This window comes from Mirounga angustirostris, unplaced genomic scaffold, assembly GCF_029215605.1.
Source record: "Mirounga angustirostris isolate CCGP_5_RB_7025 unplaced genomic scaffold, mMirAng1.0.hap1 SCAF_12, whole genome shotgun sequence".
Lineage (NCBI taxonomy): Eukaryota > Metazoa > Chordata > Mammalia > Carnivora > Phocidae > Mirounga > Mirounga angustirostris.
The window spans coordinates 107,928,431-107,954,152 of record NW_026991720.1 but is presented as its reverse complement, the minus strand read 5'-3'; the positions used below and the strand labels follow the sequence as shown (position 1 = coordinate 107,954,152).

The 25,722-nt window shown below is 52.4% G+C and overlaps 1 protein-coding gene across 1 annotated transcript in view; it reads right to left on the bottom strand.

Annotated features, from left to right (window-relative positions):
• The window catches only part of LOC135362165 (TBC1 domain family member 22A-like), a gene marked incomplete at its 3' end in the record, with an annotated part of 289,826 nt that overhangs the window by 27,668 nt on the left and 236,436 nt on the right, over positions 1-25,722 (bottom strand). The window contains 3 exon segments of the mRNA XM_064575593.1: positions 356-470; positions 19,727-19,789; positions 23,319-23,447. Coding sequence (XP_064431663.1) covers positions 356-470; positions 19,727-19,789; positions 23,319-23,447 — 307 coding nt within the window.

Below are 25,722 nucleotides of genomic sequence, written 5' to 3'. Positions count from 1 at the left end.
GTCAGCAGAACATTCGACTAACGTTCTGTCACCTTGACCCGACCCATTCAAATCCACCCCGTGAAAGCCAGCCATCAGAACAAAACCATGCTCCTCGTGTATGGTTAAAAAGAAGAGAGTAAGAGTAAAAACTGCATCTTAATGTCTTCTTCAGTAGTTAAACACGTGGATTTACAGACTTTTTTTAAAGCTGGCGTCAACAAGGAAACTATACTCTCTATTTTCAGTTGTCATTACAACATTTAACTTAATGGCACATCTCAACATTGGTGCAATGATGCATAGTAACTTGGCAAGGCCACCAAAGTTCACGTTCAATGTCTGCAGGGAAAAAAACATCATGATATGGTCTTACCTATGTGTTCGCACATGAAGACTACAAAGAAAGGAGTGACAAGGTCATTAATCCCCTGAACATATCCACTGGCAGGGTGACGTATCGCCCATATAAACAATATCCTTTCAAAAATCTGCAAGAAAATTGAACAGGTGGTGAAGCAAAAGTAAACACATCAGAAACTTTAAAATGTACGCATTCTTTCCCTCAAAATACATATATACAAGCAACATTTTTCACTGTCTCTAACATTAAAAGTAAAAATGTAAACAAAGTATTAATTGCTACTTAATTTTTTATAAAATCCCCATGATCTTAATTTCTTACTGACTTAAAAGCAATTGCAGTGTCTCACGGAGCCCCGGGCTCAGCCCTGCCACACGAGCTGGCTCCCACAGGAGACACTGTCCGCCCCCGCCCCAAGCCCCGCGGGCAGAGATTGCACACGGCTGCCCAGGACGTGGTCAGGTGGTACAGCAGCACCTGGCGTCTGGGTGAGTGCTCCCTCCGTGTGGAGGGACGGGAGAGCAGAGGACCGGGCAGGCGGGCGGGCAGGTGCACCCAAGGATGGATGGGTGAATGGAGAGAAGGAAGGAAGCATGGTGCGGGGATGGGGGCTGTGGTCAGGGGAGGGGGTACATGGAAAGATGCTCTGAATTTCCCTCATATGGTAAACAGACTGTTTTAAATGAGGCAGAAGTGACATATGACATTATATTAGTTTCAGGTGTACAATATTTGAAGAGTGACTCAACATTGGTATATATTACAAAATGATCTTTTGTAATATATGTAAGTCTAATTAACACCCGTCACCATACAGTTACAAATTTCTTCTCTCGTGATGAGGACTTTGAACATCTCTTAGCAACTGTGAGACATGCAACACAGTATTATTAAACAGTTAGCACACCGTCCATTACATCCCTGACTTACTTTACATTGACACCCCCGCCCATTGCACCCACAACCACCCCCACCTCTCCCAGCCACCAATCTGTTCTCTGTATCCATGCGCTTGGTTTGTTTAATCAGTGCACAGTTATCATCACCCAAGAGCACCTGCTCCAGCATCTTCCCATCACATACATTCCCACCAGCCGTTCCATCACCCAGGCCATGGACACAGGAGTAGCTTAGCCTCCTCTCTCTCCTTGCAAGACCCTCACTGCTGACCCAGGCCTCATGCTAAGAAGGTACACGGGGCAGGCTCAATGAGCAAATGCCCAAACAGCGCGTGAATTGCCTCATTTCCAAAGAAGTCAAGCCTGTAGGGCTAACTGCACTTGTACCCGAGGAGGTCAACCCCTTTCTGCACTGCCCTCACTCCCAAATATCACCGAGCTTGTGGTCTGCATCCCCAAATCAGCACCAACACAGCTCTACAGCAGGGGCCCTGGGGCCTAGATGGGGAAGTTTCTTAACCCAGGGCCCATGGGCAACAAGGGGCAACATCAGCCCTAGAATCCAGGCCCCCATCCACTGTGCTTGCTCCCAACAAAGAAAGTAGCCAGCACATAAGCCGGGGCACCTGGGCACAGAGCCTGTCCCAACAGGGCAGCTGCTAAGGACCTGCTGCTGAACGAGTCGTGCGTTCATGCACATACGTTCATACCTGTGTCTCATTTTACAACCGCTTTCTAGCAAGAACTAGCAAGAATATTCAAACAAGAGCAAAAGACCAAAACCACTCAATACGTGGCATCATTTGCCATTTCTCTTGTGCAAACACGACGTGGCTGACACCGTGCCACCACACTGGGCGCCCTCACCCTGGTGACACTGGAAGCAGCACTCGACCCGTCACTGCAGTGGCACGGTGGTCAGACGGGCACGCAGGGCCCATGCAGGGGAGGACCCCTCTCGCAGACCCTAGCCACCACCCCCCCGCCTCCGGGCAGCCACGCAGCAGTCACGGCCCTGCCCGGCCACCTGGGCACAAGGAAAGCCCGGGACAGTGTCCCAACCCTTTCCTCACCGTGGACAGGGTAGGGACAGGCTGAGCAAGCGAGGGCACAGTCAGCGCCGAGACCGCACCAGGGACAGAGAATGGGCAGGACCAGGCTGCACGAGGACAAGCGGGGGCAGTGCCCAGCAGGACAAACTTGTGACAGTTCACCACAGAGCAGTGCAGAGCTGTGAAAGTCAGCTAAGCATCTCCTCACGAATAAGACCCCGAAGTATATGTTCAGCTCACTGGCCGGTTTCTACCCCACACTGGAAAGTTCTAGCAAAGACAACCAGGAAGATGGGGAATTCCCGTGCATGCACGCTCAGTCACGACATGGCCAGGAACAGCGGAGCCTGAATAGCGGAGGTGCATCCCCACCGTCAGGTCAGGCAGGCCCCCAACCGGAGACCCACAGGTAAGATGATGGGGCCAAGTGAGGTGAAAAGTACCCGCTCTGGCCCATGCCTCCCTGGTGGAGTGTGGCTCCTTCAATTCCCAGCACGGCCTTCATCCCCTGCACAAGGCGATGCTCGATGGCCCCAAGAGCACCCAGGATGGGATCAGGCCACTCCTTCAGCCATTCTTCGCATGGCCCTTGTCCCCTCTACAGGGCTACCCTCAAGACATGGCAGCGGGGCACCCAGAGATGGGGTCAGCCTACTCTGAAAGAAGCTCCCGGGCTGGGCACCCGAGCAGGGCACCACAACAGAGAACCACATGGTGCAGGGCACTGTCTGCGGCACCCTCCAGGTGACCCAAGGCAGGGAGCAAGGGCCTCTGTGGTCGCCACACGACAACCAGGCCTGAGGAGGGCTGGGAACAAAGGACAGCGTCAGCTCCCCACCACGTGGGTGGAAAGGCTCCACAGTGGTACACACTGCATTCCAGAGGCCACTGAGAGAAAAGGAGAGATGGAGGAGTGCCTTGAGGACAGGAAGGCGTCACTGGGGACAGCCCTGAATGGCACGGTGCAGTACGTGGGTGTCAGTAAGCAACCTAACCCCAGGAATGACAACACTAGTGTGATCACGTAGTTGCTAACATCGATTCAATGCTACTGTCCTGACCACCTTCACTAGCTCATCCTCCTCTACACGTGGAGGCAGGTATGATTACTACCCCTTTCAGACGAGGTGGCGGACAGACCCCGGATGGCTCTGTGCCTCCCCCCACCTCCTGGTGTATGCGCTCTTGTGTGGCCCCTTCCCCTTGAGTGTGAACAGCCCTGCACCCTGCTTTGCACAGGGGATGGGATGTGCAAGATTATGTCACAGAGGACGACAACCGTCCTGCTGGGAGACGCTCTCCCTGCTGACTTCAAGGACACAGGCTCCCACACTGTGAGCTGCATAAGGAAAGGGCCGTGTGCCCAGGACCTGAGGGCAGCTGAGAAGCAGCAAGGAACCCGGGCCACAGCTCCACAGCCTACCAGCAACCGAATCCTGCCAGCAACCACGTGGGCCTGGAAGCGGCCCTTCCCCAGTCAAGCCTCAGATGCGTCTGCAGCCCAGACCACACCTGATTGCCACTTGGGGAGATCCTAAGACATGCCCAGACTCCTGACCCACCGAAACTGCGGGACAACAAATAGGAGTAAGTGTGTGTTGTTTGAAGTGCTAGGTTTGTGGTGATGTCGTTACACGGGAACAGGTAACTCATACAGATGAGAAAGCTCAGGCAGCCACAGGGTAAGCAATTCACCCAGAGCAGCAGAGCCAGGAGTCCACGCTGGTATCTGACTAAACGGGGGTCTTGTGAGGCCTACAAAATGCCACCACCGATCTGCATTAGTACATATGCTTTCATATGCAAATCAAAAATGAGAGACCACCAAAAAATTATAACTATATGGTAAGAAAGAAACAGCAAGTCAATGAGCTCCTGCTGAGCAAACTACATCTAAACTTGGTTTCCACCTGTCCGAGGCCTAGCAGGGACCTGGTCATCAGAGGGGCCTGGTGTGTACACATGCATGTACACAGACACGTGAAATGTGTGCACAGGTGTGAGGTGCGTGTGCACACAGATGTGTGGTACCTGTGTGCGGGCAGGTGTGTGGGGCACGTGCGTGTGCACTGGAGGAAAAGCCAGAGCTCAGGGCACCAAAATCTCCTTTCCTGCTTTGCAATCTCATTATCCTGGGGGAGTGGTCATGTCATCAATGGACCCCTCCCAACCCTGTCACTAAGCCCCAGACTTTCAGAGCACTTGGCTATCGCTCACTCGCCCTCTCTCTCTCTCTCTCTCTCTCTCTCACACACACACACACACACACCCTAACCCCACTCACAAGCAGGAATGCAGGTTTTCGCTTGGCAACCCTGGCACAGAAGAAAAGCTGGTGCAGATGACTGAGCCGGCTCCGCACGGCAGGGAATGTGGAGGGGACATGAGTGTTCTCAGTGCAACCAGCACCTGGGCAGGCAACTGGAGTGGCCTGCTCGCGATTCCTGGGCCCAGAGACCACAGAAGGTCTAAGAAAGCAGCGGGGGAGACGTGCTGGCCAGGTCCCAAAGCTGCCCTCGCAGAGAGGCCAGAGCAAGCTGTCCTGAGATGGACTAGGCTCCACAGGACATTACCTGGGGAAACTGAGGAAAGCACTCAGGGGCAAACGCGTCTGGTGAACACGGCTGAGCAAGGAGGCAGGAGGAGGCAGCTGAGCCTTCTCAGTCTCAAACAGACCGCTCATGTGCTTCCAAAGCCTTCTGTAAGGGAGCCAACAACCTAGCAATCGCCTACTGCCCCCTTCACCTGGGCCCCCGTGCGGGGCTTCCAGAAGCAGGGGCCGGCCCTCACGCTCACAGCTTGCAGAGTGCCCTGTATCTGTACTACTTTGGGAAAACTTCCAGAATTCAGATTTCCCATTAATTAAAGAAAAGCTATCAGTCAGGTAGTTCAAATTATTTATACTTAACTCTACTTGATCTCTCTTGATAACCTGAAAATTATACTATTAAGGCTTTAATCCCAGTAACATGTAAATAAAGAGATAAGTAGTTCAAGCAAAAACAAAAATGGTTCTTTTTTTTTAAAAGATTGTATTTATTTATTTGAGAGAGAGAGCGCGCACAAGAAGGGGGAGGGGCAGAGGGAGAGGCAGACTCCCCGCTAAGCAGAGAGCCCGATGCAGGGCTGCATCCCCGGACCCCAGGATCATGACCTGAGTGAAGCAGACGCTTAACCGAACCACCCAGGCACCCCAAAAATGGCTTTTAACAAGACAGGCAGGCTAAAATGCCAAAGAGCACGGCCTGCCGTGGAGGTTTGTGACAACGGACGCAAATCCTGGCCCTGCCACAAAAGAGACACATGTCTGCGGGTCATCACCCCGGAGGTCCAGCCTCGAGGCCACGGACAGCGGGGGCTCCCTCACGTCTTCACCCCCGCAGCAGCCTCTAAAACAGCCAGCTCCAACCCCTGCTCTCGACTCCACTGCCACCAGCTGGTGACTGTCATCTCGTGTCTGGTCCCCCTGCTAACACCCCGGACCGCATGCCCCCCAAGGAGGCAGCAGAGCTCCCGGTACACATCAGGTCACACCGTGGTCGCCAGAGGGTAAATGCAAACCCCTGGCCCCGACTCCAAGGTGCCTGGCCTACCACTCCCTTCCCCACCTTGTCACCTCTGCTGGGTCCTCTCTCACCAAACCAGTAACTTCTGTCCCCACCTCAAGGCACCTGCACGTGTTCCTTCCCCCTGCAACGCCCGGGCACCCCTGATCTGCAGCATTAGGTCAGAGTTCCAGAGCCGCCTCCTGAGAGCCAACTTCTTGTACTGCCCCAGCCGGGCCAGCAGCCCCTCTTCCGAGGCCGCAGCTCCAACCACTCCCACGTTGAGCCCCCTGAGGAAGGGTCCTCCTGCATCCCGCTCACTCCGTGCTCTCAGGCTTGGCACGTAACGGGCCCAGAGGAAAACCGTGGAACTCTTTGCTGGATGGAGGTGTGAATGATCCGGGTCCTCCACCCTTCGTTTTGAGCCCCCTCTTGCCTCTGCTCTCCAAGGTCTGTGCCATTGGTGAGCACCTGGACCTTCCCGTTCCGGCGAGACCTCAGACAACACCTGGGAGCCGGACCGGCAGTTCCGTTCTGTTTCTCCATCAGGTGGTGCTCCAGACCCAGCTCTTCAGATGCCAGGCGGTGGGGACGTCAGGGGCCCCCAACCTGTTGGAGAGGTGAAACAGACTGGAGGGCAGGGGGACTCAGCTGCACTGAGGGGAGGCGGTGGGAGAGCACGTGGCCCAGGGAGACTTGAAGAGGAAGTGACAGGCAAACAGTGCGGTGAAGGCTGACGCGGAGTTCTTCAGGAGGCAGGAGGAGTAGAGCACAGAGGGGGACTCGGCCAGGAGGCAAGGGGACAATGCAGGGCTCGGGATGCCCCTGGGCTGAGTCAGAGCCATCACGCTTCGCAGGATGACCCGGTTCCGTATGCGGGGGGTTCATGTTCATCATCGGAAGACTCTCCTATCTCCAAGCCACAAGCCAAGGCCCGGGCATGGGGAGAGTGTGCCACGTGAGCGCAAGGCAAAGCACCCACGTCCACCCATCAGCTCCGTTCTCCACAGGAGAAGCATCCGAGCATCCTCCTCGGGGAACGCACGCCCCCCGGCCCGCCCCGACTCCTGACAGCGACACCCAGCCACCCCGCAATGCTGGGTGCGCGCCCACGTCCACGCCAGCTGAACCACTCATGCAGTCACTCTGCGGCTCACAGGCCCTTTCCCCTGACATCTGTTCTGGGTGAGCACTCAGCTCTCCCTGTCATTACAGAGCTGCCCCCAGAGCCCCTCACATCTCCCCGCATATTATTTCCCTCTAACGACAGCCATTAATTTAGAAAACAAGAAATAAAACACCAGGATTTAGGTTTCTTTGGCAGGAAAGGGGGAAGAGAAGGTAAGTAACTGGCCTCTCTTCATCCTGTCAGACTGTCCTGCCACGCCAGCGACACACCAGGAAGCCACGGGGGGCCCAACCCCAACCAAAGCATCTGCAGGCCCCAGGCCTGCACACCTGCCCCAGCAGGCACCCCAGTCCTACGCGCCCGATTCGGCCGAGCGGCACGGCCAGACGCCGCACCCAGCACACACGGCAGCAGAGATCTATCTGAGGGGGCAGGTGGAAGCCTACCTTTTACGGGGTGACAGACAGTTCAGCCTTGTCTAGACTCCATAGAGGAAAAACTTGCCATTAATTGCAATAATGTAGAAAAGATTTCCATGTAGGGAGAATGCCTGGTGACACCGGGAGCTCATAAATCCAGCACATGGAGGAGAACAAAGTCCTGAGCTGCCTGCCCACTGAGGAGGGTGTCACGTGCAGGGTAGCCAGGCAAAGGGGCCCGGGGCGGAGGGGGCCAGCAGGAACCGCAGGGCAGCAAGCATCCCAACAGCCCCTCCTGAGGGCCCCAAGGTTCACTCGTGCCCCTGGCCACCCCCTTCCAGCTTCCGTCCCTGCTCCCTTCCAGGGGCTGGAACAGGACAGGGGCCCAGTGGTCCCGGGGGACAGGGCTGCTGCAGGACAGCTGGCCCAGACCTAAATCTAACCCGCCCACTCGAGGCTGCACCGGGACGACCATGGGCCGGGCTGCGAAGCTGACTGGCAGGACTAGGCCCAGAACAGAAATTTACACATGCCGTTGGCAGGCTGAGGGCTGCTTTCTCTTTGTTTTTTTTCTCATCACTGACTGATTTATCCTGTATCTTTTGCCTTAAATCACTTCATCTGACTTTGCTTCTGTTTGAAGTCACAACGACCACAGGTCTGAGTCCGAGTCACTCAACACCGTCCAGAACTCCCTGCCCGAACCACCTGAGATGGTCCCGTGGGGCCCCAGGGTCCCCACAGCCTCCCTCTGGCAGCTCCCGTCTCACGGACCCTCAGCCCCATTCCTAACAAGGTCTGTGAAGACCTGAGCGACAGTGCGCCCCACCTTAGATCCCACCCCCGCCACACGCATGACCGCAAGCACATTAGGATGGGACCTCCAAGGGCCCATTTGACTGCCATCATAATGAGCTCTCCACAGAGGAGACGTCGCTGAGAGCAAGCCATGAGGAAACAGGACCCCATTGCCAACACGGCGGGACGCGTGCTGCGGGGCTTCTAAGCTGCATCTGACGCCCGCTCTTGTTCACAGCATGCTCGAGTGATGTCCGAGCTTCTGCGCTCAGGCTCGCAAGAGACATCACCAAGAGACACGACCAAGCAGGGCTTTCCTATCACCTTTTCTAAGCAGGTGTTTTCAAAGTCAACAACATGACCCTTTAAGGGGTTCGAGTTCAGCACCAGTTCCCTTGAATTTACACCCAGTGATGGGCCGGGGGGCCGACTGGGAGCAGGCATTCGCTCTTGCTGGCTTCTCGACCCCCAGGGCCCGCTGCTCCCTGACACAGTCTCATCTAAAAACGAAATCCGAGAAGAGTCTTCTGAAGGACATTCACCGAGGTCAGCCCACACTGATGGCACAACCCCAAGGACAGGTGGCTCCTGCACGTGCTCTCGCGCCCTACTGAGGAAGGTGCCGGGAGAACAGCGTGCTCCAGTCACTGCCAGACTTTTCACTGACAAGGCCCAATCCCGCAGAGTTCCCTCGGGGCCGAGCTCAGAAAGTGACAGAGGCCAGAGCCAGCGGGTCACCAAAATCAAGCGTCCAAAGCCAGAGGGGCCAAGCCAGGAATCAGGAGGTGAGACCCAGCCAGCGGCCTGGGGGGCGTGGGGCCCTGGGCCTGCACCTGCCCAGCCCTTGCCCCCAGGGCCGGCACCGAAGGCCACAGGACAGCGCCGCTGAGCTGCCCGCCACGTGCCAAAGGCAGCTGAGCTTGGGGCTAGAAGCCACCGTCCAGCATCTACAGCACTGCCTGCAACAGAGGCACCACCAGGACACCCTAGGCCTGTGCCGCCCGCCTGCGGGGCACAAGGGGGGGCGGGGGGGCGGGGCCGGTCAGCCCGGGAGTCAGGACTTTCTTCCTACAAGGTTGCTGGAGGACCAGGTCAGGAAACAGAGGCTCCCCAGAACTGGGACACGGGGGACATCAGCAATTCAGCGTTGCCCTCCACATTCAAGTGTCCCCCCAAAGCACCCTGATTGGGGCTGTGTTCTCCAGCTCTGCGCATGGCCAGAACAAGGCTGGCAACACACACACACACACACACACACACACACACACACACGTTCTGGACGAAGCGACAGGACCCCCTCCACTTCCTGCAGGCCTGACTGTGGCCACCCTTCGGCAGCACTGTGCTGAGGTGTGCTGAGGACAGAGACCACGCCCGGGCCTGGGAGTCCACTCGGACTTCTTCAGGGGCTCGCAGCCCCCAGCACGTCATCTGCCAGAGGTCCAGGGGGTTCAGTGACCGCAGCGGGACAGGTGCAAGCAAGGCTGCTCCCACGGGGCGGCTGGAGGGAGAGGCGTGCGGAGCCAGGGGACAGAGCCGTCACGGCGCGCTAACTCAAGATTAAGTAATGTGCTGTCAGTTTAAGTAGCACTATCATCTGCCAAGGGACAATAAAGACAGGATGCGCCGCGTGTAAGGATAAGTTTAGTGAAAACAAAGGATGATGGGAAAGGGCTCAAACAATGAATACACATTGGGTCTTACTAGCCGTTAAAGTTCTGTTAACATTCCTGATGTGCTTGTCTAAAGAGTCGGAATTCATTAAAAGTAGTTCAAACTTGAAACTCTTCCCAAAGTATCATTTCTACGAACCAGCTTACACTCAGGAACAGTAATAAAACAGTTGTTACTACCTGTCACCACCAGGGCTGAAAAAATGCAAACGTGGCAGGCATTCCCTGCTCCTTCGCTCGCCAGACATCAGACGCCTGAGCACCAAGAAAGGTTTCTCCTAAAAAACCTCAAAGGACATCCCTGCACAGAAGGCTCCCGGGAGGGCTCGAGAGGTCCCCGTCTTCACTCTGCAAACATGCCATGCCCTCATGGGTCCCCAAGGCAGGACCCGGCCAGCACCGCGGGGCGCTCCGGTTGCTGAACCACTCTGTGGTCTAAAACAAGAAAGAAACTAAACCCAAGAAGGCCATTGTGCCCATGAGGACTTACAAAAATCTGATTTCAGAAATCTGAAAACACTCTACCATATGCATGACCCACACACAGCACACAAAGCACCATGGAGATCATTTCTGTGCAAGGAACAACATCATCCACAGTTCTGCTGGGAGGACTGGGGGGCTCGCATCCCTGGAAACCCAGGAGCAATGTGGCCCAGAAAGAAGTTACCACAGCACAAGCTTTTGCAACTTGATCCAAGGAACACCAGCCCCATATGAATTCTAACACCTGATGAATGACACCAAGTAAGAGCCCGTAACAGATCTTATATGTGCACTAATAGGCAGCCACCTACCACACAGAATAGCCGCCGGACATACCAAGACGGCCCCTGATGATTTGTCACGATGTTAATTAATAACGTAGAGCTCTCTTAAAGCAAGCAATGAGGCCGAGTGTGGTGTGGGAATTACCTGACACTCACCTCCTTCAAACATGACAACTTATGCCCCACGTTCTGCGCTCGAGACAAGTGTTTAATAGGTTAGCAAAGGCACAGATGTCTCACTACACTCAAAACACTTTCAAACAGAACAGCGCAGTGTCACTATTATCAGATCAAAGATTCAACACAACAACCACAGCTACACGTCAAAGCGTTGTGAAGAAACGGGCTGGTCAGAAAAAAGCATTTTTCAAATTCAGGAGCGACCAGACTTCCCTTCTGGCGGTGCGGCTCACCAGATGGCCGCTGACCTGCTCCCGCCAGGCCCTGGAACAATCTACCCCCAACAACCAGACTTACCTCCAGAAGATACAGTCCCTCAATACCAGGAAGTTTACAAATAAAATCCACCACGTTAAGAGAATAAGGGCGCAAAAATATTCTCGTATCAGATGACGGGGGAAGGACTTGTTAGACCTCAACAACCATTTATGACTTCAACACCACGAGCAAGGCAGCACCCCTCACATGACAAACAGCATCTGTAAGGCTTAGAGAAACTACCCTAAGTCAGTGTATTGTGAACAGGCCTCCCGTTACGATCAGGACCGACACCGGGATGCCTGCTTCCCCCACTGTCCTCAGCATTGTGGCAGGAGTTTTCGCCAGCAAAACAAAACAAATAGAAAAGAAAAAGAAACTGCCATTATCCACAAGTAATATGATTACCTTCTCTAAAACCTCAACCACATCCACACACAAAACATGAGAACTGATGAAAGAAGTTAGTAAAATGTGCCAGATAGAAGATTCACTGACAAAAGTCAACAGCCTTTCTAGAGAGTATCCAAAGAAGGCAAGAAAGAAAACATTGTTTAAAAATAAAAGATCCAGGGCGCCTGGGTGGCTCAGTCATTAAGCGTCTGCCTTTGGCTCAGGTCATGATCCCAGGGTCCCGATGCGGGCATCGAGCTCCCTGCTCCGCGGGAAGCCTGCTTCTCCCTCTCACGCTCTCCCTGCTTGTGTTCCCTCTCTCGCTGTGTCTCTCTCTGTCAAATAAATAAATAAAATCTTTAAAAATAAATAAATAAAAATAAAAGATCCAGAGAACTAAAGAAATGCAAAAACAAAATGTGAATTCTCTCCAACTGATGGGCAGATTCAATGTGATTTCTAGCATTTTCATGAAACTAACGAGCTGATTTTACATGTTCACGAATGGCCCAGAATGAGGCACGGGCAGCCTGGCCTGCAGGACGGCAAAACCACAGAAGCAAGAAGAGGAAGCCAGCAGAGGGACAAATGGACAGACAGACCAGCAGAATGGATGACAACCCACACGGAGCCCACATACGTATGGAATCCTGATTTAAGACCGAGCCGATCCATGGGTGGGGGCACAACTGCTTATCCACGTGGGGAACGTGTTCAGAAATCAGACTGCCACATCAAACTCCACGCACATAAGGTCCATTCCAAACAGACTATGGCTCTAAGCCTAAAGGACAGAACTTTAAAACTCTTGGAAGAAAGATTCAGACTTCTTTGAAATCATGAGGTTAAACAGAATGTCTTAAGATGCAAAAAGGCGGGGCACCTGCGTGGCACAGTCGGTTAAGTGTCCGCCTCCCAGTTTAGGCTCAGGTCATGATCTCAGGGTTGTGAGATCAAGCCCTGTGTCAGGACCCATGCTCAGCACAGAGTTTGCTTGAGTTTCTCTCTCCCCCTCCCGCTTCCTCCCCCCAAATGCGTGCATGTACGCTCTCTCTCTCTCTCACTCAAATAAATAAATCTTTAAAAAATAAAAACAGATGGGGCACCTGGGTGGCTCAGATGGTTAAGCGTCTGCCTTCGGCTCAGGTCATGATCCCAGAGTCCTGGGATCAAGTCCCGCATCGGGCCCTCTGCTCCTTGGGAGCCTGTTTCTCCCTCTGCCTCTCTCTCTGTCTCTCATAAATAAATAAAATCTTTAAAAAAAAAAGAAAAATTTTAAATAAATAAATAAAAACAGATGCAAAAAGGCATAATCATAAAGGTGAAGACCAGGGAACTGGCTACAGTAAATTGAATGTCTACTCACCATCAGGGTGAAGAACAACCCACTACCGGAAGGGAGATGCATGTATCCATATGCATCCAAAACAGAATTAGCACCCTCAACAGATTGGCAACTCCTTTAAATCAACAGAACAAGCTAACAAACACCACAAGAGAAATATAGAACAAAAGCATTTCACAAGAGAAGAAACACAAATGGCCAAGAAACCTATGAAAAAATACTTGACTTCATGTGCACTTAAGGGAGTGAAAGTCAAAAGCCCAGCAGGCCACCCCTTCATGTCCACAGCCAGGGCAGGGGGCTCGGCCTGACAATTCCAAGTGCAGGTGAGGGACGGCGCTGGGCACTCTCCCCAAGACCTCCACCCAGTGTCAGCTGTGCACACTGTGCCAGCCCCCAGGACCCCTCCCCGTACACACCCCAGAGGCACTCTCTACGCGCACACTGGGCTCACACAGGAACATGCACAGAGACGTCCTGAGAAAACACACAGGAGTGAAAATGGCCAGACTGCCCAAGCGGCGTGAGACCGGAGGGATCAACACACACACCAAGCAGCAGAGAACTATGCGGCACCGAAAAATGAACCCCACCCACAGGCACCAACACATAACCCTGAAAACCAAATGCTGTGACATAAAGAGCAACCACAGATATATTTAGAATGATCCCATTACAAAATAGAAACTAAAAAGGGTAAAAATATATATATGCATATAAACACATGATAAAACCAGACAGCAAAGCAAGAGAATGGTCAACCAAAATTCAAGAGAATGGTCACCTGCTGGGAGACAGGGAGGTGTTTGGGGAGGGCCAGAGAGGGGCCTTCACAGACACTAGCTCTTGCTCTTTCTTCAGCTAACAGTGGGCATCTGTAAGTTAATGCTTACTCGTGTCTTTGAATTTGAACATATATGTTATAGAAATCCTTCTGCTCTGATATGTTTTGCCATAAAAACAGAGACAGAAAAGGAAAGATCTATGGATCAGAGTCCTAATATATATACCAGGAGAGTTTAGCGAACTGATTATATAACAAAAAAGTACTTCAGGGCCTCTCACAAACGCATCCCCACCTCTGTGGAGGGAATGGCTCGATTATGACCCAAAGGAAGAGATGAGGAGGAAGAAGCCGCAGAAAGGGGAGCACTGAACACGCCCAACACCTGCAGGACCCTCCAGCATCACCTCTCCTGTGGGAGGACCTGCAGAATACCCACATGGGAGGAGTGTGTGATTTAATGTGGCATCATTCAGCCACCGTGCCACACGCCAGGCACCACCGCAGGGACCGCAGGAGGAAGGGGTCCCAGGCCCCGTTCTCACAGTCTGACGAGACCAAGCCAGGAGCTCAGCCATGGCCAGAATCCTGGCAGACAGCTCACAGATTCGCTGAGTTGACCCAACAGACCCCTGCCAGGCAGCCGGGATGGAAGACACCAACGTGCAGGCTGCTGCGCCTCCGAGCGAGGTCGCATGGGTCAGAGACTCTGAATGGGCTGCAGCAGGAAACACGGGCACTGCCGGGCCCACCGTGGCAGGAGCAGGTGGGGCTGACCTGGCCGGCTCAGGCCTGGGTCTAGGGGTCAGCCACGCAGAGCAGGCTGCTGAGGAGTCCTCCATGGGCAAATGCCAGGAACCCACTTGGATGTGGCCCCAGATCGTTGGTGGCCAACCCCAGAGCCTCCAGAAGCGGTCTTCCTCCGGCTACTACCGGCCCGGCCGTGGGCAGGGGGCAGAGCCCACGCGTCTCCATACAAGAGCACAGGAAGTGCATGGCCTCGGGCAGGAGCCCACTCTGAACGTCCCCTGTGCTCCGCTTCTATGTGCCTCCTAGAAAATGTCCATCCTTCAGGGCCATGGAAAACTCATCACCCTCATTCTAAAAACTGCACATAAATAATGTGGCTTAAAAAGCCTGCATGTTTCATTATCCTCTGTGTCTGTTTAAATGTAATGAGACATCACTTCTGCATGGCTAATTGGAAAAAGCATCTCATTTCCCTAATTTGTGAAACTGCTCTAAGAAGCAGATAACCAGAGGGCAGAAAATGTAATAACCACGGAGGCAAAGTCACTCAGTAGATGATGAACTCAGGAGAAAAGGCCCAGCAGCGATATTTGAATATGGTTCTTGTAATAAACTCACTGCACCCACCATAGTAGCCACAGGGCCACTGGTCCGAATTCATATTTTTTTAATGTAACAAATCTAGTTTGTTCAATACTGAGCAAAAGATTTAAAAAAAAAAAAATCAAAAAAACAGGGAGCCAGAAAGTTATGAATTTTACTTTCAGACAACAACATTGGATAAAAACATTATCAATTTCAGCAAAATCTCCTAAATCCCATGAGGTTCCAGGAGATGCTCCAGGAACCCAGGACATAGCCAGGGCCCAGCCCGGCCCTCAGGAGCGGACAAACAGGAAGAGGGAGTCGTGTCATAAACAAAAAGTCTCACACAATCCCACAGGAAGTGCTGCGAGAGGGTCATCAGGGACTGCGCCTCTGACAAGACCACCTTCCAGTAAGATCTGAAGGCCCAGAGGGAACCAGACACTCACTCGTCACAGGTGAGAGAAATAGGCATCTGGTCAGCTGTTCATCGACAACTAGCTGTGAACAGCGGCTCCGGGACACACGCTGCCTCAGGCCCTGGAGCTGAAGGTCTGCTGTCCTCCTGGGACCCATTCAACCTGGGGGAGGGGCGGTAACCTCCTGACAAAGGCCACGGGCTCCCGCTGAGCCTCTGCTTCCCGGCTGGGAGCGCCTGGGCGATGGCCATCCGGCCCTACGCCATCCACTCTGCTCATTTCAAGACCTTCCTATCAGCAGTTAAACAAGTCCCAAGGCCTCCAAATCTAGCTGAGCTTCCATAAAATAGGGATTTCCAGGGTGAGCTAGCCCCAAGCAAAAGGTCTGAAAAGCAATTCAACAGTGAGCAAAAATGGAACAGACACATCATCAAAGATCTACACATGGCAAATCAGCATCTGTAAAAATGCTCAACATCATGAGTCATCAGGGAACTGCAAATTATAACCCCATAGATACATTACACACCCGCTCAAAACTGGCGAGAATTAAAAAGGCTGGCAATACCGAGTACTGACAAGGATACGGAGCAAGACTCTCACGCCCTGCCGGTGCGAGTGCAGACTGGGACAGCCACTGTGGAAACTAGGTTGTCAGTTTCTCATGAAGCAGATGCACATTCACGTCCCATACAAGCACCCTTCTGCCATGTACTCAGCACAGAGGGGACACAGGGGCCTTCGCTAGCACTCTACAAGGTTTACAGCAAATCTGCGATGACCCCACTTGGGAAGAGCCCGAGTACTCATCGAGTACTGGCCAATGGGTAACCACACTGAGGTATACACCCAGACAACAGAGTCCCACTTAGCAGTGACATGTGACAATGCGAACGAGTGTCTGAGCACCAAGAGAGGCCACTCAGGCAAGGCTGCAATTCGTGTGATTCCATTTGTAGGACAATCTTAAAAAGTAAACCTCGAGAGACTGAAAGTGGATGAGTACTTCACAGGGGCATGGGGTGGGGAAGGGAGGCTGACAGCAAAGGGAACTTTTCAGGGTGATGGAAATGTTCTAGATCACGATTCAGGTGGTTGTCATATTGCTACATACAGGTATCAAACCAATCTAATTGCACACTTCAAAGAGGTGAATTTTATTTTATGTCCGCTAGACCTCAGTGAAGCCACAGGAGGAAGAGGACGGGGGGAGGTGGAGAAGGACCACCAAAGCAGAACCAGACCTCGCCTGCTGAGTGAATCAGGGAACGTGGGGACGGATGGGGGGAAATGCCGAAACCCTTCTTCCTGAGCAGTCAGAAGCCCCAGCCTTCGGGGAGGCACACGGACCAGCTACAATCGGAGTGACATTTTCCCGGTTCCATACACCAAGGACAAGCCATGACTCCGTTCTGGCCGCGGGATGTGAGAAGCACTGCGAGCAACTTCTACAAAACAGGTGGAAAGGGAGGGGCACGACCCTCTGTGCGTGTTGTCCTTCATGCTGCTCAAAGACAAACGTGATGCAGAGAGCTAGACAGAGCGGCCAGCGGGGACCATGAGGGGGAGGCCAAGCACAGAGGAGCAGCCACCCCACGGCCAGGAAGCCTGTGCCTGAGACAGGAACACCCTTCTGTGTGGTCAGGCCACCAACTGACTGTTGCAGAAACCCCTGAGCCAAGCCTCCATAACGTCAGAAACTAGAACCGGGTCTGCCTACCGCCGATCACAAGGCCATACATTTCCTAAAGCCCCTTGCTTATCACCTCACTCCCTGCACACCCAGAGCTGGGCCCAAATGGCCCTCTCCTGCATGTGGCAGCCTGCCTGAGCCCCACGTCCTCCCGGGGAGCCCAGCAGCCCCTTGGGTAGCACTGCCCTGCTGAGCGGGGGCCTAGGCAGGGTCTGCAGCTCCAGGGGACGCACACGAGCCCAGAGCAAGAAACTGTTTAACAGAGAGACCGGCTGCCAGGGAAGAGGCGCCTCAAAACAATGGGACCAAGGTCCCAGGACGTCAGAGACAAGTAGACCAATCAACACCAACTGCGGCTGTGAGCTCAGCTCTGCAAGGAAGGTGTCAAGTGTTGGGAAAAATATAAAAATGAAATAAACCAAAGGTCTATGGCTGACTGCACCTTCCATTAAATAAGTAAAAAAGAGATAACAATATCTTATCTCTTGTTTCCCAGATACAGTAAGTACAACTGCTGAAGAAGACAATCAAAAAGAAGTGTCTCAAAATGAATACTTCTGTGGAAGACTAATTTTCTCCTTTTGTGTTCTATAATCTAGAAGTATTTTTGCTTTCGTCATCCAGGATTTTTTTTTTTAAAGATTTTATTTATTTATTTGAGAGAGAGAATGAGATAGGGCATGAGAGGGGGGAGGGTCAGAGGGAGAAGCAGACTCCCTGCTGAGCAGGGAGCCCAATGCGGGACTCGATCCCGGGACTCCAGGATCACGACCTGAGCCGAAGGCAGTCGCTTAACCAACTGAGCCACCCAGGCGCCCTCGTCATCCAGGATTTTTGTTCAACAAACTTACCAAACATACAAGAGACAGCAAAGTTTAAAAGTGCATTTAGGGGAGCAATCAAGATGCAAAGAAAATACTTCAAACGGTAAAAAAAAAAATCCATTTTAAAGAGATACTGTTTATAATAGCAACAAAAAATATGATAATTAAGAATGAATCTAATAAAACACACACAAGACCTTTTATGGAGCACATTCTAAAACTACACTGAAACGGCCTAGAACATGGAGAATCCACACGTTGGTGACAAGGGAGACTGGGATTCATGAAGATGTCCATCCTCCCAAACTGGTCTCCAGACTCTGTGCAGCTCCCACCACACGACCAGCAGACAGTAAACACCAACGGGGCACAGAGAAGCTGGGGCCATCTGACCGTGAGGCTCAGGTGGGCGTGCGAGGGCCTGAGGCCTCCCAGCGAAGGGGGGGCTGGGGCTCCGCCCGCGGGGCCACTCAGGACACAGCTGGACTCACTCGCCGGTGTGGTGTTGAGGGAAGACACCTTGAATCCTGGGCCAAAACAGAGACCACGGAAACACGTGTACAAGTGTGAGGACGAACACCAGAAGGGAGGCTGCGAACACGGGCAGACGAGGTGGAGGCCACGCACGAGGCCGGGCCTGGCAGGTCCCTTCATGGGCAAGTTCCCTGGAGTCCTACCTCACATCATGCACAGCAGGCACTGACAGATGCACGGAACATCTGAAGAGATGGAGAAGCTCGACCACATGGAAACAAGGAACTTCTGGTCCCCAAAAGCCGCCAAGAAGGACGTGAGAAGCAGCCACGGCATGGAAGAGGACGCGTGTGACCCGCGAAATGACAAAGATTTAGAATCCTTAACATACAAAGACCAGCAGCCGATAAAAAATTAGATCAGCAACCCAAAAGAAAAATGGGCAAAAGACAGAAACAAGCATCTCACAGAGGAGGGAAGACAGGAACCCATAAATCCAGGAAGAGGTGCTCGCTGCCACCTGGAACAAGAGACACGCAGACGAAGGCCACCACAAGAATGCCCGCCAGAGGGATACGAAGTGGGAAGTCCTGGCAGGGATGTGGAGCACGGCACTCACACTCCGCAAGCGAGCTCTCGAGGAGCACAGCCCACCTGGGAGCAGCGGACACCATCCTGCGGGTTCAGGAGGCTCACACCCCAGCACACAACTAGTTCACGTCTACAGCAGTGCCCCAGAGAAACTCCTGCCCATGGGCACCTGCGAGAAAGCGCCTGAAGGTCCCGAGCACAGAACATGAGACCCCACCCAAAAATCCGGCAACGGGAAAAGGGCCGCAGAGAGCGCGCGATATTTAAATGATGGATTGTTACACAACTGGACACAAGATTGGATGAATCTGAGAACATAACACGGAAGAAAACCACAAGCTGCAGATGGACAAGGCTACTGGAGGAAGGATGCGGCCCCCACTGCTTCCTGGAGAGGGACTGACCACAACACCACACGACATGCGCTGAGGTCGTGGGGAATCACAGAGTCAGGAGGTCGGTCATGTCCTGGGGGCCCTTTGAGAGCAGTGTGAGAACTGGGAGCAGCTCCAACACAATGGGTCCAACGTGAGTGGGGTTCCCGGTCCTCAGTGGGGATGGACACGAGGGTACGCTCTATCTGCACACGCCCGTATCCTTTATATGCCTCAATATTACACACAAAATATTTTAAGAACAATCTGCGATTCTTGTCCGGGACTATGTTCACAAGGGCTACCCCCAAACCTGTGGTGGGTAAGCACCCCAACTGCACCAACCATCTCACTAGTTCCGTGGGAACCCGCCACCGTGACGGAGGAAACACCCTCCCCACAGGCATTTCCAGATCCCCGGCTCTTACCTCTGTCACTTTGGGTTGAAGTATTAATGCTTCTGGACTCATTCGAGGGATGTCTATATGGATCTGGAGATGCAGGAGAAAGATGTATTACTTTACAAGATGACAAATGTCATTATAAGCATGTGCTTAAAATAGCAACCCTGAACAACAGCAATGAATTTACTCTGGACTCTAAGCTGCTCCCACTCTGAAAACACGAATTCCTTACGTCACCGAGTTCGGCTCCAGAGGAGTTGGCCAGTTCTACCTGAATGGGGCTCCCTAAGTCCCAGCGTGAAGGCTTGCCTGACACTTCCTGACCAAACAGTTGCTGCTGCGTGATTAGGAAGAGAGCGGCCCTCAGCTCTTCAGCAACATAATCCATAGCAATTAGTAAACATCGATTTCCAGGCTCGGACACGGGGAGCACTTCAGGGGCATCGATAGTGTACAAGTTCTCGGCGGTGACAGCTTCTTCGTGGCACCCAGGCCACATTCTTCACTTCACAGAGTCCGTGGGGATCCAGGGCACTTCTCAAAGGAAGCACTTGAAAACCTCTGCTGGTGTTAGCTGATCCCTACTTGGCCCCCGACTGACCTGAGTCATCACGAAGGCCCCCACTCTGCACAGGAAAACACCTGCCATTCAAGCAGCAACCGAGTAAGAGCGTTCAGGCCTTGAGCCGGCATCACAGGCTGGCTCCCAATATCCCACACGAATATCTCCCACTGGCCAACACGGTCACCATCCCCATCACCCAGGGAAAGGTCTGCTGAAGGAAGACGTGCACATTTTAATGCCAAGAGGGAGTCTACGATTCAGGTCCATCCCCCTGTCTTCGTACGTGACCTCAAGGATCCTACTATCCACAGGACCAGGACAGTGTCCTCACTCTGCCTTATTAGCGCTGCAGCCTTGGCTACAGCACTCAGGCCCTGCGGCTCGGCGTCCTTGTCTAGAAGGTGCCTGCCATACCTCAAAGGGTGACTGGTGAAGAGAGCACAAGGTGGATCGACAGCCTAGGGACCCCCGCCAACCACACCGTTCTGCAGCGTGGGGGCTGCTTCCCCACTGACGGGCTCCTGCCTGGGGCTCTTCCCTCAGGGGAGAACCCGGAAACCAGCAGCCCCTCAGCAGCACCCAGCCAGGGGAGAGAACCGGGAGGGAGTTGGGGGCCAGTGGACTCAGCATTCGGGGAGCACAGTCCATGGGCAGCAATGAAGGACAATGGGAAGGCAAATGAGAGGTAAGGAGCCAGACAAGAGCAACACAGGAAACGATGAGCCCCAAGCCCTCTGAGCAACCCGGGGAAGATTGAGGAAGCGGAGACATGCGTGCGACCCGATGTGCGAAGGAGGCCTGCGGGCAGCGGGGCTGGGAGGGAGGGGTGAACCATCCAGCCTAGGGGGCCCGAGGATTCCAGCCCGACGCACCCCCTGCACCAGGGCATCCTCGAGGGCCACCCTGAGAACACTGCCCTCATGCCATCGTACTCAGGCACACATCTGCCCCCCGTTACACAAGAGCTGCCCATCATGTGCTTTCTGAGTGGCCAGGACAGCAGGCACCGTAACTCCGCCCACCGTGGTCTGTGCCAACAGGAGGAGGAGGTCCAACCTGAGAGGGGGCGCTGCACAAGGCTGGGCACAAGGGGCTCTGTGGACCCCTCCAGGCCACCTGCTCCCCACGTACAGGGCTGAGATGTAGGGGAGGCCCAGACGGCTGCAGAACTCCTCCCTCCTAGGGAGGACACACCGGATGAATCAAGAATCTGACCGACTCGGTGTGCTCTGGGCATGACGTCTTCCACCAGACACTAAGCACACGGACAGAGGACACAGAGGGGTGTAAAAGCAGGCCGCGGCCCCGCGCTCCTGCCACCTCCTGGCAGTGCGGGAGGGCGGGGCACCCACCAGGAGCAGGCAGCAGGGAGACAGCAGGTGCCCGAGCCCCAGACCAGCCCAGGCTCTGCCTGGACAGAACAGCGTGTCGGAGACAGGAGCCGCAAAGACAGGACGGGGTCCACCTCCAGCAGGCGGGTCTGCAAAGCCAGCAAGCCAACCAAACTGCCACAGGCTGCGTTGTTCTCATCTATATTAATGTAGACACATTCTGGGAGTTTGCAATAATATGGAAGCTTTTTATTACCCATCATAGTAACTGAATAAAGATGCATGTAACCCATTTTTTATTAAATTTCCCTTATGAAATTCATAATAGAACACAGCTTGGTAACTCTTATAGATAGATGCTGGTATCATCCTTTGGAAGTCTTTCTCTTGAATGAAAATCATGAGGAACATATTCAAAACAATGCCAAATTGGCCCATTCCCTAAAATTAGTGAAGTGTAAAGAAAAACCTGGTAACCTAATATTTCCCTAACCAAATCTAAATGCAACCTCTCTCAAATCAGTTTCTCGTGCCCTCGGAGCCACTCAGGCGAGGCTGAGTATGAGCCAGAGGCAGAGGGCCCCGAGGCAGAGGGGCCCCGCCCCAGGAGGCAACAGAAGTGAGTTCCTGCCCTCTTCTGGGTCCTCACTCTCAAGCATGACAATCCTCCACGCTCCACTGTACCCCATCCATGAGGAAGATATTCCCCCAGAATCCATTAACCTTGAAGAACCTCCGGTTATCAGTCAGAGGGAAGACCTGTCTTTGGAGCTTTCTAACAGATCTATACCGAAATGACAGAGAGATGTGGACAGCCCACATTTGAGGCAGAAAAATTCGGCAAGGCTCCTTCACCTCGAAGAAGGATTTCCAAAAGGAAATATTCAGTACTGACAAGTCTCAGGAAAATCAGAAGTTGATTTCAGAAACAGGAGGCAGGGCTACCAGTTAAGAACGACCTTTTTATTTAAATGCAGCACAAAAATAAGAGAATGAATGAATGCAGCACAAACCATTCTGAATTCTCACATATTACAAAGACAGTGAGAACTACAAAGCCCTCAAAAAGCTATTCTAATAGCAAATTCTGAATGTATTGTGAACTGTAAATCAATTTTAAGTACTTTTCCCATTATAGACACCGTCTGTCAATGGACTGTTCAAGAAGCCGTAATGATACCCATTTTGAATTAAAGTGAACAGCAAAAACGATCAAGTGGCCACACGTGTTGCTATGGACTGAGCTGTGTGCCCCCAAATCCAGCTGACGAGCACAGCTCTTGTCCATCCAAATCCCGTCCCCCAGTGCCCCAGGGGGCCCTGCGCCCACGAAGCCCACAGAGACTCTCCTCTGATCGACCCAGCAGCAAATGCCTGCTCCCGAGCTTTCAGGTCAGACAGCAGCTCACTGAGCCAAAAGGTGTCCCCCGCTCCTGAGCCAGGTCTCCTGGTCCTGGCAAGGGATCTTAGGCTTCCGTTTTGTAACTCCAATTAAAAAAACCCTTTTCACTTTCATAGAAGGAGCCGGAGATAAGCATACTATCATTATGGCTACAACAATACTATTATTAGAAGCATACTGTTATTTATTCTCAAGTTTATTTATTAGAAAACACTACTCTGTCACGCAGTTTGGGACATGCTAGAGAGAACACTCCCTCCTACCAATCATCACCAAGTTAAAGTTCTTCACATAACATGAAACGGGAGAGGAGCTCACCTGCCTGTAGGTGTCCTGGTGAACATCATCATTCCGAGAGTTGTAATAGTGCTCAATAAAAGCAAAATATTCTTTCTGTTTTCTCTGGAGAGTGGCTGGTCTTCGGTCCACATTGGCAGGAAGGTAACCCTGTGTGAGAAAAAGAACAAAAACAAAAAGTGTATGTGGTTAATGCTAGATTCACCATTCTGAAATGGGATTCTGAAACTGGATGCGGGGGAGCATAACGAGTTGTGAAAACAGAAACAGACATCAAGGAAATCAACTGGCTGGCCTCTGAGGCTCAGACACACCACAAGGGACTCACGGCCACAGGGTGGGAGTAAGACCGGAGCCTCTGGCAGGCTGGTCCTTTGCGCTCTTCCAGAGCAGGACTGAGAGGAGCCCCCAGCTCTCTAAATGCCTCGTGTGCCTCAGAGGATTCAGAAGTCTGCAGGTCTGACAACAATAGAACGTACGTGTGCGTGTGCATGCTCACATGTACACACAACAGAGGCCTGTACGCGTACGTGTGCACGTAATACGCATACACGCACACATGTACAGACTGTCGCCTAGGCAAATGTCCCCCTCTCTGCAGAGACCGCTGGGCGCCTGGCAGTGCAGCCCCAGTGCATAAAGTGAACTCAAACCCAGAAGGGCTGGGCAGCTCCGGGTGGTCATGAAGAGCCCAGACTCAGGGCCACACTGCTTGGTGTTTTACATGCTTTTTATTTCTTTGTTTCTCCTTTCAAATCAACACTGACATATCCCATATAAAATGTGCCCCTTCTAAGTCAACAGTTCCGTGACCCTGGATGGGGGTACACAGCTGTGTAACCGCTACCCCAGTGAAGTGGCAGAGCATTTCTATCACCCCAAAACCCTCCCTGTGCCCACAGCAGTCCCTCCCCACACTCGCAACCGGAGAGCCTGGAGAGGCGCTCACCCCCTCACCAGGGAGCACTGAGGCCTGGCCTAGAACTTCACGGAACCATTTGGGGACCCACACTTGGTTTTCACTCAGCCTCACGGTCTTTGTGATTCATCTGAATTGAAGTGTGAGCCAGCAGTTACTTCCTTGGCTTAGGGAGCAGTATTCCATGGTACGGATGGGGCACTTTGCCGGGCCATGCCCTGGCTGCTGACCATCGGGGCTGGTGCTAGTTTGGGGCTATTATGAATAAAGCTTGTTATAAATATTCTTGTACGAGGGTTTTATGGCTATGCACTTTGATTTCTCATGGTTCCACACCTAGGGATGGACTTGCTGGCTCACTGTGCAGGTGCATGTTTCGCTTCCTAAGAAACTGCCAGACCTTCCCCAGAGTGATCGTACGGTTTCACATTCCAACTAGCAGCGTATGAGAATCTCAAATGCTCCACACCTTCCCTGACACTTAGTATTGTCCTTCAGATATTAGCCATCCTGGGGGTACTTGGCTGGGTCAGTCTGGGGAGCATGCATCTCTTGATCTCGGGGTTGTCGGTTCAAGCCCCATGTTGGGTGTAGAGATTACTTTAAAAAATAAAATAAAATCTTTATAGACAAATACCATATGATTTCAGTTATATGTGGAATATGTTTCCAACAGGAAACAAAACAGATGAACACATGGGAAGGGGGAAAAAAGAGGGAAGCAAACCATAAGAGACACTTAACAGGGGCACCTGGGTGGCTCAGTCAGTGAAGCATCTGCCTTCAGCTCAGGTCATGATCCCGGAGTCCTGGGATCGAGCCCCGCATCGGGCTCCCTGCCCAGCGGGAAGCCTGCTTCTCTCTCTCCCACTCCCCCTGCTTGTGTTCCTGCTCTCACTCTCTCTCTGTCAAATAAATAAATAAAATCTTTAAAACATAAAAATAAATAAATAAATAAATAAGATCTCTTTAAAAAAAATCTTCAAAAAACAATCAGCCATTCTACTGAGTGGCTCTAAATGAATGAGGAACATCTCACGCACCCATCTGCCACTGCTTCTCTTCTTTGGTGAAGTGTCTGTTCAAATCTTTTGCCCATTTTTTAAATCCAGTTGTTTGTCCTTCTAGTGAGTTTTATGGTTCTCTATTCTAGACAGAATTTTTGTATCTAGATACATAATATACATATTACGATTATATTCTCCTACTAATCTGTGGCCTTTTTGTCTCAAATAGCAGGAGTTTTCAATTTCCATGATATCCAACTTGTAAAGTTTTTCTTTTATTTTTAGTGCTTCTTCTGTTCTATATAAAAAAGAGTCTTTCCTTGTTTCTTCCCTAGATGTTTTAAAGCTTGACCTGGCTACCTCCTGCTCATCCCTCAAGCGTCTCTTTGATGATAACTCTTCTTCAGGAGGCTCAGCCTGACACCAGAAGCAGGCTGGCCACGCCAAGCTCCAGCAGTACCTGGCAAGAGACTCCGTCAGAACCAGCCCCTCAGTGTGC